This window comes from Gymnoscopelus microlampas (assembly GCF_963454915.1).
Source record: "Gymnoscopelus microlampas genome assembly, chromosome: 5".
NCBI lineage: Eukaryota > Metazoa > Chordata > Actinopteri > Myctophiformes > Myctophidae > Gymnoscopelus > Gymnoscopelus microlampas.
In genome coordinates, this window is record NC_139942.1 from 8,442,480 (window position 1) to 8,461,600 (window position 19,121).

At 41.6% G+C, this 19,121-nt stretch overlaps 1 protein-coding gene across 2 annotated transcripts; it reads left to right on the forward strand.

Moving 5' to 3' along the window:
* The first annotated feature begins 1,197 nt into the window (after positions 1–1,197).
* On the forward strand, positions 1,198–17,558 carry LOC311044713 (NACHT, LRR and PYD domains-containing protein 3-like). 2 transcript variants are annotated; one of them, XM_084056467.1, is made up of 11 exons: positions 1,198–1,239; positions 5,008–5,098; positions 6,332–6,433; positions 7,190–7,303; positions 7,883–8,100; positions 8,712–10,605; positions 11,684–11,848; positions 13,291–13,464; positions 13,547–13,693; positions 14,592–14,653; positions 16,460–17,558. In XM_084056467.1, exons 2-11 carry the CDS (start codon positions 5,022–5,024, stop codon positions 16,990–16,992), a joined length of 3,486 nt encoding a protein of 1,161 aa, XP_083912593.1. In that variant the 5' UTR covers positions 1,198–1,239; positions 5,008–5,021; the 3' UTR covers positions 16,993–17,558. The 2 variants fall into 2 exon arrangements, with proteins under 2 accessions (XP_083912593.1, XP_083912594.1); XM_084056468.1 differs by lacking the exon at positions 1,198–1,239 and having other exon boundaries at positions 4,995–5,098.
* Positions 17,559–19,121: the final 1,563 nt, after the last annotated feature.

Genomic DNA, 19,121 nt, shown 5'->3' on the forward strand with positions numbered 1-19,121 from the left:
AGGTGAACACGACATTAATCATAAAGGTTGACGCGTTAAAACGTTACCACTTGAACTGGATAGCTCTATGAGGAGACTACACGATTCTCACAAATGCTTCATCAACTGTCCCACAGCTGAATGGACGGCATCCACTACCTAACTATTACAGTACAATCTGTGAGTAGTGGTCTTTAATTTATTGCCTTAACAGCTGAGCCTGTCAACTGAGCCTCGTTAGGAAGGATTAATCTGAAGTGGCAATTTTTTTTTGCAGTATCCTTTGATTAGAAAATGTGTTTGATTATTGAGAAACCATTACGCACGCAACATGCACAAAGGTAATGTAGGCAATTCATGTATTTGTGCAATTTCTGCTATATAAAATGTGTATATTACTCGTTCATGTTCATATAGTTCAATCCAACATATAATGCTGCCTGTAGGCCTAAGTGTTTACACACCTGCTTATCATTAATGCATACAAAAACATTATGACCACAATGCGTTGCATCGTGAGCTTGTAGATCGGCTATTTTCAAATGGCCGAAATGTATATACTGTAGGGCTGAAATGGTTAATGTATGTTTTGCAATAATAATCTAAATCTACAAAGCAGTTCTAGTAAGTCAAGTTTTCAAATAAATGTAGTGGAGTCAAAGTACAATATTTGGATCCAAGATGTACTGTAGTGGAGTAGAAGTAAAAGTATTGGAAAATGGAAATACTCAAGTTAAGTACAAATTTCTCAAAATTGTTTTACATTTTTGCCTAAAAAAATATTCAATCAATCAATCAAAGTACAGTACTTAAATAAATGTACTTAGTTACTTTCCACCACTGGTTAGGGTTAGGTATAGCCTAGTCATTCCCTGGCCTTTGATGACCCCGGAGCAGCTGGGTGACCTTGCCGAGCAACGCACTGTGCTGAAGAAGAGTGTAAGAGCCATAACTCTACAAAGAGGAACAAGCAAAGGGAAGTCGACCGCCTGCTGCTGACACCATCTCTGCCCCCTGATGCTGTCGGCCACCACAACTTCCTCTTACGCAATGACTTGCTAAGCAAACTGTACTTTTTTTGCTCACATGACCAAATTGCTATGGCAACAGCTGAAATGTTTTAACTGTTAGGAAACAAACGAAAAGCCTGTATTAGCTTGAATGTAAAATAAAAATCCTTTGCTACGAGAGAAGTCTTAAGAGGATTCGGTTATTTCTTCATACAGGCCTTTGGGTCCGATCTTATCACCGGACACATTGGTGAGTGAAACAGTGTGCAACAGTTGTTACAAATAGAATTGGGCATTTTAGAGTGTGTTTCCTTTTACAGGGAGGTTTATAGTTTCACAGCTAGGCTTGGTCTGAAAACTCCTCTGCGAGGGGCATGCGTTATCCGCTACACATATTGGGTTAAAATGTATCGGGTTTATGTCTTTGCTGAAACTGTCAAGGGGTAGTAGAAATGAGGAGTGTTTTAATTGTCTCCGCCAGGCTGAAAGGCATGGCTGAGACTATGTTTTGCACCCTGTCTGTCTGTCCGTCCATCCATCCGTGTGTGTGTGTGTGTGTGTGTGTGTGTGTGTGTGTGTGTGTGTGTGTGTGTGTGTGTGTGTGTGTGTGTGTGTGTGTGTGTGTCCGTCCGTCCGTCCGTACATCCGTTGTGTGTGTGTGTGTGTGTGTGTGTGTGTGTGTGTGTGTGTGTGTGTGTGTGTGTGTGTGTGTGTGTGTGTGTGTGTGTGTGTGTGTGTGTGTGTGTGATTCTTGCCTCACTACACTGTCTCCCTGTTCGTTACGGGATTCAGTTTAAGACTTTAATGTTTGTTTTTAAGTCTTTAAATGGGTTGGCACCTTTGTACATATCGGAGCTTCTACCTCCGAATAACTCTACAATGGTCTTGAGGTCTACTGACCAGTCACTTCTTAACACATTGCGTGCCAATCGCGTAGTTCTACGCGAACCTAAATAATTGCGCAGCGTGCCAGTCACGTAGTTCTACGCAAAGTGGTCTTTTTTTTTTTATTTCTCGAAGTGACACATTTCATTGTAGGCCTCCCTCGCAGTGACTCATTTCATTGTAGCACACCCGGATACGGAGATTTTCGTTCCCACCCGCCGTCGCTCTAAATCTTCCCCTCTCTGAGTTTTTTTTCTCCTCGCTGAACGCTGTTTAACATAAACCGCGACTACTGCAAAATGTCGCCGTTGAAACAGTCTTCTCTGGGCCACTCACCCTGTGTGTCTACAAACAGTTTAACACGCGATCTTAAGGTACTTAGCGAGGTCTGTGGCGACGTGAAAAAAACAAAAAAACAATATTTGAGCTCGCTGCTGCTGCAGCGAGCCCACGATTAGCTCGCTGCAGTAGCTAATAGAAGAGCAGTGCAAATTATTGGAATATTTGCCTCCTGAGTGTAAATTAATGGAATATTTACCTCCTATAGCTAATAGAAGAGCAGTGTAAAATAATCGAATATTTACCTCCTGTAGCTAGTAGAAGAGCAGTGTAAATTAATGGAATATTTACCTCCTGTAGCTAATAGAAGAGCAGTGTAAATTAATGGAATATTTACCTCCTGTAGCTCACTGGTTTCAACTTTTTCAGGCCGTGACCCCCAAAAGATTTATATTTGAACTGGGGACCCCCCACCCTGACAAGCACTTGGAATTGTAGGAGGTGAAGCTTTACATTTAGTTTGCCTTGGTTCCACAGATAAATATTGTGAAAATAGCCGATCTGCAAGCTCACAACGCCTCACGCCGTTGTAAGCTTGTAGATCTACTATTTTCACAATGTTTGCGTCTTTGTTATATTATTTGACAATTTGGCCAATGTTTGACCAGTTTTTATAGTATCGTTTGTTGATTACTTTTGATGCAGTAATGGTCTTTTTTCCATAAAACTTCTTCTTCATTTACATATTTTTTTAAGGTATTAAAAAGGTCTCAAAGTCCTTCATTTGCCACTTTAAAACTGTCATCTGGGGACCCACCTGGGTGTCCCGACCCACAGTTTGAGAACCATTGCTGTAGCTAATAGATGTGAAGGTGTCTGTTGGTTTGGACTGCAGCCTCTTGATAAACAGAAACCTTGTTAATAAAGTGTGTTTGGGAGCAAAAAAGTGTTGCCATGTCTGCTTATTATAAGCGAATTTGGGCTTTTTTTTTCTGTAAAGTGTCTTAGCAGCAGCTTCAAATAATTATAGTGGAGTAAAAGTACAATATTTGCCTCTGAGATGTAGTGGAGTAGAACTAAAAGAACTGAAAACTGGAAATACTCCAGTAAAGTAAAAGTACCTACAAAATTGACTTAAGTACAGTACTTGAGTAAATGTACTTTCTACTTTCCACCACTACTCGTATGTGACCGCGTCAGCGCCACTGGCTTTGTTATTTGGCAGGCTGTTTATCACTTCTTCCACCTCGCTGGCTTCCACCTCCATTCTCTGGGCTATACTCTGGGGGGTCGAATGCAAGCGTCTGTTGTTGCCATGGTGCGTCGCTTAAAGGGGCGTGGTTGGGTTGTTTACATTTGGCAGAATAGTAATTCTGCTCAAGGTCCACATTATTAACAGAGGGTGGGGGGTTTGGATATGTAATATTGTTTAGTATGATCTCTATTGCTTTAGTTCTCCTATGTCGCCATAGGTAAGCCAATTTCCTCAAGAAGTATGTGTGAGTGTGTGTGTGTGTGTGTGTGTGTGTGTGTGTGTGTGTGTGTGTGTGTGTGTGTGTGTGTGTGTGTGTGTGTGTGTGTGTGTGTGTGTGTTAGGGGGATTTTTTTAAGTTTGTGTTTATCTCAGTCTTCGTCCATCCTTCGTCTACCGTCTACCGTCTGTCTGTCTGTCTGTCTGTCTGTCTGTCTGTCTGTTTGTTTGTCTGTCTGCCTGTCTACTATAGTAGTATTGTGTACATTAGTTGTTTGATGTGTCTTATGTTTGAGTACTATGTTCAACTTACTTGTTTATTATTTTAGGTGAGAACCTTGTATAAGCCCTTTGTGGATTTCCTTTCTCACCTGCACTTATTTCTGTGTCTTTTAATAATTGTTACATTTTGTACAGTTCATAATAATAATTATGTGTACTGTGAATTAGACTGTGACGAGGATTCTACTATTATCATATAATTATATAATTAGGTGTACTGTGAATTAGACTGAGGATTCTACTATCATAATATAATTAAATATAATTAAGTGTACTGTGAATTAGACTGTGACGAGGATTCTACTAGGATGTTTTTTAACCACATAATTTCTTGGTCAAAAATAGCCGATCCAAAAGCTTGTAGATTGGCTATTTTTGACAAATGTTCCCCCCCAGAGTAGGCATGCAGGGTTAAACAATAGAGCGCTCTATCAATAACTCTCACTCGCTCTTTCTGAAGGGAGTGGTGTGTGTGTGTGTGTGTGTGTGTGTGTGTGTGTGTGTGTGTGTGTGTGTGTGTGTGTGTGTGTGTGTGTGTGTGTGTGTGTGTGTGTGTGTGTGTGTGTTCAAATGAATGTCTAACTGTGTCTGTAGGCTGTCTATCTTCCTTAATGTGGTCCATGTGCACTATCTATTGGACAAACTGTAACACTACACCACTACTGTATCTCTGATTTCCCTGCTGTAGAGTTTTAAAGAGATTTGCTCAGAAGTAGACTGACCAATTGGTTAGGTTTGACACCATTTAATATTTATTCACTATTGTTAATACAGACTGGATGTCAAATAAACCACTACCTTATGTTCCCAGTATAGAATTACTATACCTTTGACATTATTATACAATAAGGTACAATGTTTTAAAGCATCTGCCCTTCATGACGTAATATGTTGAATTATGTGAGTATGTGATATGGATCCACAACAATGTCATGTCATGAGTATTGTCCTAAATGAACCTCTGATGTAATGAATGAGTCCAACTGACTGTGTGTGTGTGTGTGTGTGTGTGTGTGTGTGTGTGTGTGTGTGTGTGTGTGTGTGTGTGTGTGTGTGTGTGTGTGTGTGTGTGTGTGTGTGTGTGTGTGTGTGTGTGTAAAGGTCTCTGCTCTACTATGAGTGAATCTGTGGAGAGAGAAGAGTTGGTCACTGCCTCTAAACCAGGATGGTGTGGAGAACATGAGAGAGAGAGGTCAGATAAACTTCTATGAGACCATGTACACTTTGTCCATAGAAAGAGTTCATTGATCTGTCTGTCTGTCTGTCTATCATGCATTTCTTTGCTACACACTGTTATGTTATTCATGTATTTCTATTATAAATCAATGCTACACTGTTACGGCCGCCGACCCACTATAGCTCCAGCACTATATTGCACTTGATCCTTGCGTCTGCAAGCTGGTCCCAGCGGTATCGCGGCCGCCATTGCTCCAGTAGTCCACCCCGCCACCCCGCCTCTTGTCCACTACTATGACTTCCCAATATATCCAAAATTGGCAACTGAGGGTGTATCGACCTGTTTGAATCATGATAAATTGCACGCCCTTCACAGGGTAGTATGGTGAGAGCGGAAAACAAGGTGTTCACTGTTGAAACTTGTTCCTGTGTATACAGCAATGTGTGGCAGTCTGCATAAGCTTTGCTCAGCTCGACCTTTTTTGAAAAATAATTCTAAAACCGCTTCTTCTCTCTTCTGTTTGTCAATCCGATCCCTCTGGTATAACCGATTTTGGCCATTTTGGAAATGGACCAAAAAATAATAATCTTTTCAATCTGGTTTATTTATCTTCGAGCCAAATTGTTCTATAGACCATTATGTACAAATTAGAAGTGAAAAATGTACTTTCACAATAATTTGAAATGACTGAGTGTCCTGGCACCCCACTATATCTTCCTATAATTCTACAAATTGTCCTCAAAATCACAAAAGGTCAAAAATTGGGCAGAATTCCAACAATAAGCAATGAAAAGAACAAACAGGGGGACTTAAATGTCTGGAGATTTTAGGATTCTGTAAAATTATTTGAACTTACAAACCAATAAACAAAAAGATATGTCTTAACCAGTCAAACAAAAAGTGCACAATAATATGTTTAGTAGTGATGGGTCGTTCATGATCGATTCGTAGTTATTTGCCGTGAACATGAATGAACCCGTTCACTTCCTGAAACTGTTACGTTCACAATTTCGTTCATGGGGAGGGCACAGGCTACGCACTCGCTGCCGGCCGGAACCGGAAGCACTACTGAGCAAGAACGTGAACTAATCATTGGCGTGAACATGAACTAAATTGTTTGTTCACTGAAATTATTTTTTTCCCACCACTAATGTTCAGCCACACTAACAAATTACTATACATATCAATTCAACAAACCGACTTTTTCATTCACAAGATAATTGTAGAAATATCTTCATTTTACCACAGACCAGAGTCTCCAACACCCAGCTGTGTGTCTCTGAAGAGTGACCGGTCTAAATATATTCCTCTTACTAACTTCAGTAATGAACCTGGACCTCCAAACACAAAGTATGTGAATCCTCCTATAGGCCTACAATATGCACAACAGTATAACTTGATAAAGTGCTATAATGCTATACAGATGTGCCATTTCAAAACTTCAAATGTCCTGCCATCGCCAAGACAGTACATTTTCAGGGGATTCCCAGGGCAATAAGAGAGACAAAGAAGGGCATTTAAAATGCTGAATTATTTTGATGATCACTGCTTTTATGATGCTAATTAGTTTGAGCAACTGGTCAAGGACCTCTTCAAATCACCTTTCGCCTCATAATGAGTCTGACACCTTCTTCAACACACATTCTTTTGTTCTCATGTACAGTATATGGATGTCTGTTGAAGGGAAAAAACGGGGGTGTGTAGTGACAACTTCTTTTCAGGGGCAAAACAGTGCATTTTTAAGGGCAGAAAAGGGAGGGGAAAAAAATGCATTTTCAGGGCACTTTCAGGGAAAGAACAGTAAGGTGTGAAGTTTTGAAGTGGCACATCTGTATTACATGATGTGCAAATGACACAAGAAAATACACAATAATTTAACTCTGAGAATCTTGAAAAAGTCAAATGCATAATATTTTCCAACTTTGAGTCTTTAGGTTGCACTTTCAATTCAGCAGCATTTTAGTTTTCATGGCCTGTGAGGTGTTTCTGTTTAATGAAGTCATGCTTGATTTTCAGCCATACTGTAACAAATTATTAGGAATAACTATGCAGCAAACTGACCTTTTTATTCACAAGATAATTGTAGAAATATTGTAATGTTTCCAGAAGTGTTTACCACAAACCAGAGTCTTCAACACCCAGCTGTGTGTCTCTGAAGGGTGACAAGTCTAAAGGACTTCCACCTGACTTCAATAATGAACCTGGACCTTCACACACAAAGTATGTGAATCCTCCTACACAATATACACACTATACAATATACACAACACTATAACACCATACAATATACACACTATAACATGACAATGTGTTACTATGCTAAGTTACTGGTAAGTTACTAAATAGAGTCAGACATAGAGTATAATGACAATCTGGTATCTTTCCTTTAGTATAGAGAGGAGCTGGTCGTTTACATACACACCTGTCATCTTTACTCTAGTATAGAGAGGAGCTAGTTTACATACACACCCATCATATTTACTGTAGTATAGAGAGGAGCTGGTAGTACACACCTGTCAGTTCTGTCTGGACAGAGATAACATATGTTAATAATTGAATAAAGTACTACTGTGACCACAGTAACTATTACTTCTCTACCATGTCCAAAAACACAGAAGGTCAAGAATTTCGCAGAATTCCAACAATAAGCAATGAAAAGAAACTGGGGGAGAATTTCGAATGAATAATTCCATGACAGAGTGGGAACTATAATTGCATACATACCAACACCAAACAGTACGGAAATACCCTTATATCAGCCAAGAATATTGTCATAATAAATGTTCTTCATGTCGACAGAGGGAGAAAGAGGAGGAGTTGTGTTGTGACTGAGCAGGCATCCAGGTGTTCAGTGTGTGAGAAGGTTCTGACAGATCCAGTCTCTATCAGCTGTGGACACTGGTTCTGCAGACAGTGCATCACCTCATACTGGGACCAGTCTGCTCCAACAGGACACTGTCCCCAGTGTGGAAAGACATTCAAAGCCACACCTGGACTGAAGACACCTAGTGGACAGAGTAAGACTGGACACAATTCACACAAACTAACATGTTATGTTAACACATTTGGTGCCAGAGTTTTATCAAAGAAAGTGACGTTGAGTGCCAGAGATCTCATCGTTTGTAGCACTACGCTGTTTACAGCTGCAGACTCCACGGCGAGCACCCGATTGTAAACAATATATGCGTGCACGATGGTCGATGGTCCTGGCTAAGGCCTGGAACAATAACATCTCTCACGCAAGTCACCATGGCGGAGTGATCTCGGATTGAAAATTTGTCTTTTTTTGCAAGGAGATGAATGGGAGCGGACGGGAGACAGTTTTTTTTGGCACGGTGATCCATCTGTCCCTTCCTTCTCAGAGTCACCGTGGGTGATTGCAGAGCTGTGATATCCCCCCCCCCCTACTTGTGGAAAAAAAAAAAAAAAGAATTACTTCACAGAGAATCCCGTTTAGCTAAACATCTGTCAACTCTTGACTAAAACAAAAACACAATATAATTTTCCTGGCTGTTTATTGTTTCCTAATGGAGGACTTAACACATTAATAATCTGTATACACCACTGTAAGTATGTAAAGTTATTAATGAAGCTGAATGTTTAAAATGTCTTCATTCTCTTCTCATAGCAGATGTCAGTGTGCAGGAGGATTTAAACATTTATAAGATCAGTTTGTACAGACTTGATCGTCTAACAGAAGACATCTCTGAAGAGACAGGAACCTCCCTCAGCAGCATCTTCACAGAGCTCTACATCACAGTGGGAGAGAGTGAAGGGGTTAATAACCAACATGAGGTGTGGCAGCTAGAGACAGCTTCCAAGAAGACCCTCCATGACAAACCAGTCAACTGCTGTGACATCTTTAAACCCCTCCTCCCTGGCAGAGAGACACCCATCAGAAGAGTTCTGACCAAGGGCATCGCTGGCATTGGAAAAACATTCGCTGTGCGTAAGTTCACTCTGGACTGGGCAAAGGGTTTGGAAAATCAAGATGTCATTCTTCTGGTTCCTTTTTCATTCCGGGAGCTGAACTTGGTCAGGGATGAGCAGTACAGTCTTCTCACACTGATCCATGTTTTCCACCCAACATTAAAGAAGGTCATAGCGGAGCAGCTCGCTGTCTGGAAAGTTGGCTTCATCTTTGATGGTCTCGATGAAAGCAGGTTTTTATTCAACTTCGACAACGATGACATAGTTTCTGATGTCACAGTGACATCATCAGTGGACGTGCTGTTGACAAACCTCATCAAGGGGAATCTGCTTCCCTCTGCTCTTCTCTGGATAACTACCAGACCTGCAGCAGCCAATCAGATCCCTCCTGCATGTGTTGACATGGTGACAGAAGTACGAGGGTTCACTGACCCCCAGAAGGAGGAGTTCTTCAGAAAGAGATTCAGTGATGAGAAGCTGGCCAGCACAATCATCTCACACATGAAGACATCAAGGAGCCTCCACGTCATGTGTCACATACCAGTCTTCTGTTTGGTCACGGCTACCGTTCTGGAGGACATGTTGAAGACAGACGAGACAGGACAGCTGCCCAAGACCCTGGTTGAGATGTACAGCCACTTCCTGTTTGTTCAGACAAAGAGGAAGAAAAAGAAGTATGATGAGACACATGACACAAAAGAAAAGAAAAAGACAAGTAACAAAAGAGAGAGAAGCAGAGGAAAGCGAGAAAAGGAAAATCAGAAGCAGTTCATGGATACTGACAGGGATGTTCTGCTAAAGCTGGGCAGGTTGGCGTTTGAACATCTGGAGAAAGGTAGCATCATGTTCTACCAGGAAGACCTGGAAGAGTGTGGTCTTGATGTGAAAGACGCCTCACTATACTCAGGAGTGTGCACAGAGATCTTCAAAAGAGAGGGTGTGCTCTTCCAGAAAACAGTCTACAGCTTTGTTCATCTGAGCATCCAGGAGTTTCTGGCTGCAGTCTACCTGTTCCACTGTTTCACAGAGAAGAACATGAAGGTACTGAAGACATTCCTGGAAGATGAATACAACAGTGACAGTTCCCTGTCTGACTTCCTGAAGGCTGCTATGGGAAAAGCTCTGAAGAGTGACAATGGCCACCTGGACCTGTTTGTACGCTTCCTTCATGGTCTCTCATTGGAGTCCAACCAGAGTCTGTTAGGAGGTCTGCTGGGTCAGACAGAAAACAGTCCAGAGGAGATCCAGAGAGCCATCAATAACCTGAAGAAGATAAATGATCCCTCTAAAAGGTTCAACAACCTGAAGAAGATGAATGATCCCTCTAAAAGGTTCTCTCCTGACAGATGTATCAACATCTTCCACTGTCTGATGGAGATGAAGGACCCCTCAGTAAGTCAGGGGATCCAACAGTACCTGGAGTCAGAGAACATATCAGGGAAGGGACTCTCTGAGATCCAGTGTTCAGCTCTGGCTTCCATGCTGCTGATGTCAGAGAAGGTTCTGGATGAGTTGGACCTGGACAAATACAACACATCACTAGGAGGGCGAAAGAGACTGATCCCAGCTGTGAGAAACTGCACAACAGCCAGGTTAGTAGTCATCTGAATTTAAACATGTTAGTGCACCATTCACTCATATGCTCAGGGGTGCACATAACTTTTTTGGTCTAGTGCTCAGGGGAGCACCTGGATAATGTTACTTGGTGCGCACCAAATAAATAAATAAATACATTTTGCCGCGACACGTCTCACCGGATGGATAAAAGAGGATAAAAGAGGGATACATATCATAACTTGTCTGTGCAATGGTCTGCATGATGCGGGACCCCGCTTCTCGTGGATGATAGGCACTCCAGACATTAACTCCAAGCCTCGTCAAGAGGGTGACTCCGATCCTGGCTGCTCCTGTTATCAATTGTTTGCACTATGTTGATGTGCTCTTTGCTTTTCTCATGCTTCTCAAAAGCTAGGTGACTGAAATTCTTTGTCCCTGTATAAAAGGTGCTGCTTTTAGCCGCCAGATTGGGTTGTTCACGGCATATTTTGCACCACATCATGATGCGTTCATCATCGGTGACGAGTGCATGTAATGCAGCCAGCAGCTTGCTGTGTGCGACTGGCTGTATCAGGACTCGAGGCCACACTCACACATGTGTAGCAAGCGTCCCCTCCCCCGCCGACTCCGCCCCTGGGTGTGTATGGGGAGAACGTGTGCGTCACCGTAAATGTGGCTTCAGGAAGTAAATTCCTGTCCCAGCGGTCCCAGCTGTGTGTGTAAAATATGGTTCCACACAGAACAAGAAGTGAAGTCCTCTCTGTACTATTTACAAGTGTCCTCATCAGCTATTCTACAATGAAAGCAAAGTACATCAAATGACAAATGAATCATATCATTAGTGAAGGGGTGTACAGAGGATGATCTTTTAAACAATGATCTTGGTCATTACTCAGGTTTACAAGTTACTTAATCCATCAATGTAAGTTTCATGCTGTAGTTTACAGAGACAAAATTCCATCTGTCTTCCACTTCTCTGTGCTCTGTTCTTACTGACAATCTGTTAATGTCTGGAGAACTACATAGAAGATCTCTAAGTTAACTTCCTTTACAGTTAACATGGCCTGATCTGTTTTGATCATCTCTGATATTACATTTGATCTGTAATTACAGACTTGTTGGCTGTGAACTCGGAAAGGAACACATTGAAGTTGTGGCTTCAGCTCTCAGTTCTAATCCCTCCCATCTAAGACACCTGGACTTAAGTTATAACCTGCTGGACCTGGATTGGCTCAATGCTGCCCTGAGCAGTCCACATTGTAGACTGGAAACGCTAAGGTCAGATTAATTCACAATGGGGCATAGCAGTGGCGGCCATTTTCTGGTTCACTCCAAAAATGTCAATGCATTTTTCCCATAGAGATTTTCCAAAAATATATGCCTAGAATAAAGCCATCCAGGGTCCTGGTGAATCATGATCATAAAACATTTGATTCTGTGAAAAAAAAGAAGAAAAAGAGTAAAACAAAGAGTATTTATTGTAGTATATCTTACAATTAAATATTCCATTTGTCTTCACAGAATAAAATGTTATATGGTCATGATTCACCAGGACCCTGGATAGCTTGATTCTAGGCTTAAAATAATTTATATAAATATTTTTGGAAATCTCTATGGGAAAAATGCATTGGCTTTTTTTTGGAGTGGAACCAGAAAATGGCCGCCACTGCTATGCCCTATACTTATTTTCAACAGTGATTTATTATGTGATTATACTATGAATACTGTGGTGATGCTTTATTTGAAGAGTTTGAATAAGGTTGATATCATAGTAACACACAATTACTAGAATAATGATAAGGTACAGTGACTACATGTACATCTTACAATTACAATTATAATTGAGATACATTCACCTAAACCTCCTTAATGTCTTAGCCTTTGACACTTGAATCCACATTTTCATTCAGACCAGTACAGACCAGCCAGAGACTCCCACTCTGCTTTTAGAGCAGGTTTTGATTAAACATATGAGGTCCATGTCTGTCTGTCTGTCTGTCTGTCTGTGTCAGTGGTGAAAAAGTAATCTAATGTATGTTTTACTTAAAAACGTAGCAATACCACAATGCTGCAATACTGTTACTAATGTTTCTAGTAAAAGTACTGCAACAAAAGACAAACCGGTGTTAAAGTACTCAATATGCAAAATGCCCCATTTCAGAAGTGTTTTACAAGTTTTAAAAGTGTTTATAAATCTTTATAAAATTGCAGATCAACAAGCTTTTTGTGAGCTTGTAGATCTCTTGTTTTTTGTATAGCCAAAGTATAACATAGGTAATGGAATAAGTGGCTAATGCATATTTTGTATTAAAAGTATATAATAACTACATTCTTCAAAGAATTAAGTAAAAAGTACAATATTTGCCTCTAAGGTGTAGTGGAGTAGAAGTGTAGTAAGTAGTATTGCAAAATGGACATTCTCATGTAAAGTAAAACAATACCTAAAATGTTTACTTAAGTACAGAACTAGTTCTTAGTTACATTACACCACTGGTCTGTATTGTCTCTTTCTTCAACAGATGTTGTCCTTCCTGTATGTGTGACATCAGATTTTTATCAGCTTCACGTATCTTAAACTGTCCATCAGCTGTCTTTTGACCAGACCAGGTCCTTTAATAGATGGTTGTAAGCAGGTTTATTCAGGGACATTTTATTTTACAGCAGAAAAACAAACATCTGGTGTTCTTTTTCCTTTATTATTATATATATTTTTCATTCAGACTGATTCACTGCTGGTTGTCAGAGAGATGCTGTGAAGTCCTGGCCTCAGCTCTCAGCTCCAGTCCTTCCCATTTGAGAGAATTAGACTTGAGTTTGAACAGTCTAAAGATTTCCGGAATTGAGTATCTCTGTGCTGGAATGAAGAGTCCACATTGTCAACTGCAGACCCTGAGGTAAATAGCGTTTTTCCCCTGTGTGGATCTGTACTTGAGCATCAACAGCAGTTTGTTAAAGTCTTGATTTCTCTGCATGCAGGTTGTCAGGCTGTGGGATCACAGAGGAGGGCTGTTCTTCTCTGGCTTCAGCTGTGGCCCTCAACCCCTACCATCTGAAGCATGTGGACATGAGCTGTAACCACCCAGGAGTACAGACGCTGCTCTCTGCTGGACCCTGGACCCTCAAGTGAGTAGACTTGGACTGTGTCCATGTTTTAATGTTTTTTTTTGTTGGCTTTTTCTGCCTTTATTAGATAGTATATAGTAGTCTCAAATGGGGGGAGAGAGATGGGGAGTGACACGCAGCAAAGGTCGTCGGGATCGGGAGTCGAACCCGCGACACGCTCTCAGGCATCAGCAGCCTAGGTGCCGGGAGCGCCACGCCAGCCGTTCGGGCAGACTGTGTCCATGTTGGTTATAGCAGCGATTTCCTTGTTTCATGTTCAGTGGTTGGGTAGGCCAGCCTGGTGAAATGAGAATGAAAATGAGAATGAAATTAGTACAAAATGACTTACTTGCATAGATTGACCCAACAGTTTTGGGAGTACATCTTTTAGTATATTATGGCTGTTGGGCGCAAACCTTCTTTTTTTCAACTTTTTTCTTTTTCTTTAATGTATCAGTTCTATTGAACACTCTTTACGTCTGTCTGTGTGTGTGTGTGTGTGTGTGTGTGTGTGTGTGTGTGTGTGTGTGTGTGTGTGTGTGTGTGTGCGCGCGCGCACGTACGCATGTGTGTGTGCGCGCGCACGCACGTACGCACGTGCGTGCGTGCGTGCGAGATGTCATAGCAAAAGGAACATAACTTTTGCCTACAGGCAGAAACTACAATTACACTCTCTCCATATCTGCTCTGCTATAGAAAATAAAGGGGAAATCAAACTTATTTTGGGAAAGGTTTTTATATGTGATTTCAATCATTCCAACATTCTATGATAACATAAGTGTTTGAATTAGACATTGTAAAATGTGTTCTGTTTGATTTGAATTTCTTTGTTGTTTGCTGTTTTTAACATGTTCTGTGAAGCACTTTGTGTCTTTGTTTGAAAAAGTACAAATATATTAATTATCATTACTTCCTACAGTGTGAATCATGAAGGAGAACACTGGATAGAACACTGGATTAATCCTCAACTCCTTGCAAGATGTGAGTGTGTATCTGTCTGTCTGTCTGTCTGTCTGTCTGTCTGTCGTTGCATCACACATTGACATTTTATACATTGTTTTATATTCTGTTGGCCCGTCCTAGCCTGATTATCAGACTGAAGCTGCGTGGAGCTTCAGTCTGAAATTGGCTCCAGTGTCGGGGATTACAAGGGGGAGGGGATTAGAAATTCCCTAAACCAATCCTAAGGGATCCCCACGTCCACCTCCGCCTCTCATTGGACAACACATTTTGTACTGGAGAAGTCTTAGGTTCACCCTCTGGACCCTCTGGATGCTGTCCTGAAAACTCTTCAGTAGAGCTTCCAGGGAATTCAGATCACAGAAACCTAGATACCTCATTGGCCTCTGCAGTTCATTGGAGCGACCTGTATCGCTCTGGCGGCTGCCATAGAGGGCAAGCTGCCACTCAAAGTGACTACTGGCCAATCACAACTCGTTGACTACTGGCCAATCACAGCGCTTCTAACTGACTAGTTTGCTTGCGGCTGCCTCTTAAAGGGTTAAAAATATCAGATCTACAAGCTCACAGCGCATCACTTCATGCCGCGCTGCGAGCTTGTACATGAAAAGTTTAGAAAACATATTGAAAATGTAGAATAATTCTGATAATATTTTACATAAATCTTCTCTTCTGGGGGTCTCTGGCACAAATCATTTTCTGATGGGGGTCTGTGGCCAAATATATTTGGGGGTTCTTGACACTAAAAAGTTTGAGAACTACTGCTTTATAGAAGCATTAAAATAGCTAAATAATGGTTCTTTAACTCATTGACATTGAGTTAAACATCATCTATCATGGCTGCCGTTGCCAGCGATTCTGAGAGTTTTTACAAACCTTTGAAAAATCACCACAAAGATCCACCCAACGTGTGTGTGTGCGCGTGTGCATGTGCGTGAGTGTGTTTGTGTGTCCTTATCAGGGGTGCACATAACTTTTTAGGTCTGGTACTCAGAAGAGCACCTGGAGATGTGACTTGGTGCGCATGGTCCCGTCCCGTTTTGTCAACGGGGGGGGTTCAGCACGGTGCCCACCGGACAGTTTTGTCAACGGGGGGGGGGGGGGGGGGGGAGAAAAAAAGGACGCTCTGCCTCTAAATTCCGCCGATTTTCGCCGTTTTTTTTTTCTCACGCTGTTAGGTAAAGCCCCCAAGGTTGGTGCCCTGTGCTTCTCCGCTGATTTTATCCGCCAGATTGGGACGTTCACGGCATATTTTGCACCATTACGGTGCGTTCATCATCGGTGACGAGTGCCTCTAACAGCCGCTGCTGGCTGCGTGCACGCAGCGAGGCAATGCGATGCGAGGCGACGCGAGTCATACAATCACGTGCGTGCAGCATGCATGCGTCCTCTACCCCTGTGCCTAATGGCTGTACATGGGGCCGACGGGTGCTTTAGAGTGATTGTGTGAGTGTGGCTTCAGGAAGTAAATTCCTAGCCTCGATCTCCAAGCTTTTATTTTTTAGTTTTGCTAAAAAATAAAAGCTTGGAAATTCCTGTCCCAGCTGTTGGTGCGCAAAAGCGCCTTGCGTCGTCTGATGTGGTGCGCATTTTTTATTTTGGGTGCGCATGCGCACCTGCGCACCAGTTATGTGCACCCCTGGTCCTTATGTTTGTTTGTGTACGTGTGTACACATGTGCGTGCGTGCGTGCGTGCGTGCGTGCGTGCGTGCGTGCGTGCGTGCGTGCGTGCGTGCGTGCGTGCGTGCGTGCGTGCGTGCATGCGTGCGTGCATGCGTCAGTCAGTGAATGATGTTTTTAATGTTTACTGTGCTGTTATCTCATCAGATTCCCATCGTCTAACACTGGACACAAACACAGCAAACAGAGAACTCTCTCTGTCTGAAAACAACAGGAAGGTGACATATGATGGACAGGATCAGAAGTATCCTCCTCATCCTGACAGGTTTGATGAGAGGCCACAGGTTCTGTGTACACAGGGTCTGACTGGACGCTTTTACTGGGAGGTAGAGTGGAGTGGATTGGTTTCTATAGCAGTGACTTACAGAGGAATCAGCAGGAAAGGAAGTGGTGACTGTTGGCTTGGATGGAATGACAAGTCCTGGTGTCTGTACTGTGATGACAATTACAGTGTCAGACACAATAGTAAGAAGACTGTCCTCCCTCTCTGTCCCTCTAGAGGCTCCAACAGAGTAACAGTGTATCTAGACTACCCTGCTGGGACTCTGTCATTCTATGAAGTGTCAGAGGACAATCTGACACACCTGTACACCTTCCAGAACACATTCACTGAACCTCTCTATGCTGGGTTCTGGGTTCCTTACACCTCCTCCTCAGTGTTTCTGTGTGAGCAGAGATAGAGTCTCTATGTGAGGGTGACATCAGCTCGCCATGGTTACTCAACATGTCTCGTGAGTCTAAGTCTGACATCGCAGACTCCATATTTGGGCATGACTCACAACAGATCAGATTAGTTCAGATTAGATTAGACAGCGCTGCACAAACCTCCACTCCACAGATTTATAATTATGTATAATAAATATTGATGATGATGATGTACAGTACATAGCAGTGTCATACGTGTCTCTCTCATGTAGAAACACACTCATGTATTTTCTATGTCTATTTGACATAACAGAGTGAGGAACAGTGTGTATTTGATCATGATTGTTTATTTTACATAAACCTTTATAAATATACTGTAACATATATAAACCTTTGTAATTGATGCATATGTGATGCCTCTCTCTGTGAGCATGTTGTTGTTGGACTAACACTTCATGTCATTAATCCCATCTGGGACTTTGGTAATTCAAACATCCACTAAATGCATTAATTGATTAATTAACTGATTGAATTGAACATGTGAACTATAACTATAAGTCTATAAGATAAACTATAAGTATAAAAAGTATAACTTTTTTGGACGTACCTTTTAGACAAAGTGTTTTGACTGTACTTGTATTGTTTTTTTTTACATTTCTGCCTAATAAAATATTCAATCAATCTGTCAATCAATCTCTCACACTCACTCTGCTATCATTTCTCAATCTCTCTCTTTTCGAGACAGGGTCTCGGGCCTGAAATTGAAATTTTATTGAATTGAAGTTGAAACCTGATCCCACCATTGGGATCAGACAGACAGAGATTTATATATGCGTTTACCTGGAATAAAATGTTTAATTTAACAATTTTCCCCTCATAATCTAATCATAATTATTCTATTTTAATCATACAGTTTTCAGTTTTGATTGATTTTATTTCATTCTTGACTGAGACATGCAGAGAGATTTGGAGAGGCAGGGGCTGGAATTTCAAAAGGGCATCTATTGCTGAACGGACACATGCACGGGCGCGAAGCGCACGCGCGAAATTTTGCGGATGTTCGGCGGATTCGGGTACTTTTTTACCCGTTTTTTTGTTACTTTATTTCGGTTTTAGGGTTTAAGGGTAGGGTTAGGTTAGGGTTATAGATATATAATTAAAAAAAATAATATATATATATATATATAATTTTTTTTATTGGTGGCTTTGCATAAAACATTGGTGGCTATAGCCACCGAAGCCCCCGCCTGACGACCCCGCCTAATGAGTACTTTTACTTAAGTAAAGAAATTGTGTACTTTTCCCACCACTGCTGCTGACACAGAGAGAGAGAGCGAGAGAGAGAGAGGGAGAGAGAGATATATAGGCTCCTGCTTGACAAGTAATTTCGAATTAACAGTTATATATATTTTTTGTCCATACATACCTAATCTGTCTCAAACAATTCGTCCGTGTTCTGCGTGCATTCACTGCGTTCAGTTGTGCCCTCAGTTAGATTTCGATTGTGTATAATATACTTTGTTTGCCGGGCGGTATAGCGCACCCAAAAAATAGCCGATCTACAAGCTCACAATGCCTGGCGTTGCGACGCGTTGTGAGCTTGTAAATCAACCATAATTCTGCACGGCACGGGGCTCAATTAAGTAAGCTTTACTGCAGGTGCGAGGCCAACGGGCGCGCGCAGGGGTTTCTACAGTTTACAGTCAGAGGAGACAAGGGCACTTTTTACCGACAGACAAAAGGGCAGGGGCTCAAGCCCCCTTTGATGTCTGTGTGCACGTGCATGTTGGCAATGGCATGTGTGTGTGTGTGTGTGTGTGTGTGTGTGTGTGTGTGTGTGTGTGTGTGTGTGTGTGTGTGTGTTTGTGTGTCATGAGATCAAAGTGTTACATGTGAAACTGCCCTAACATTATTTTCACTTCCTCATTAACTCAATCTAGGTATGTATAAAATACTCAACCTCAAAGTATACTCCTGGTCAAATATTACTAAAACTACAAGTGAAAAGTTACTCTGTCAACATTTGTACTTGAGTTATTGAGTATTCAAAAGTATAAATGACATATGTTTTCTTTCAAGTATAAAAAGTTCTTATATGTTGTCATATGTTTTGAAATTGTCCAAAACAAAATTGTTCTCAAGATTTTCAAAACAAATTCCAAAA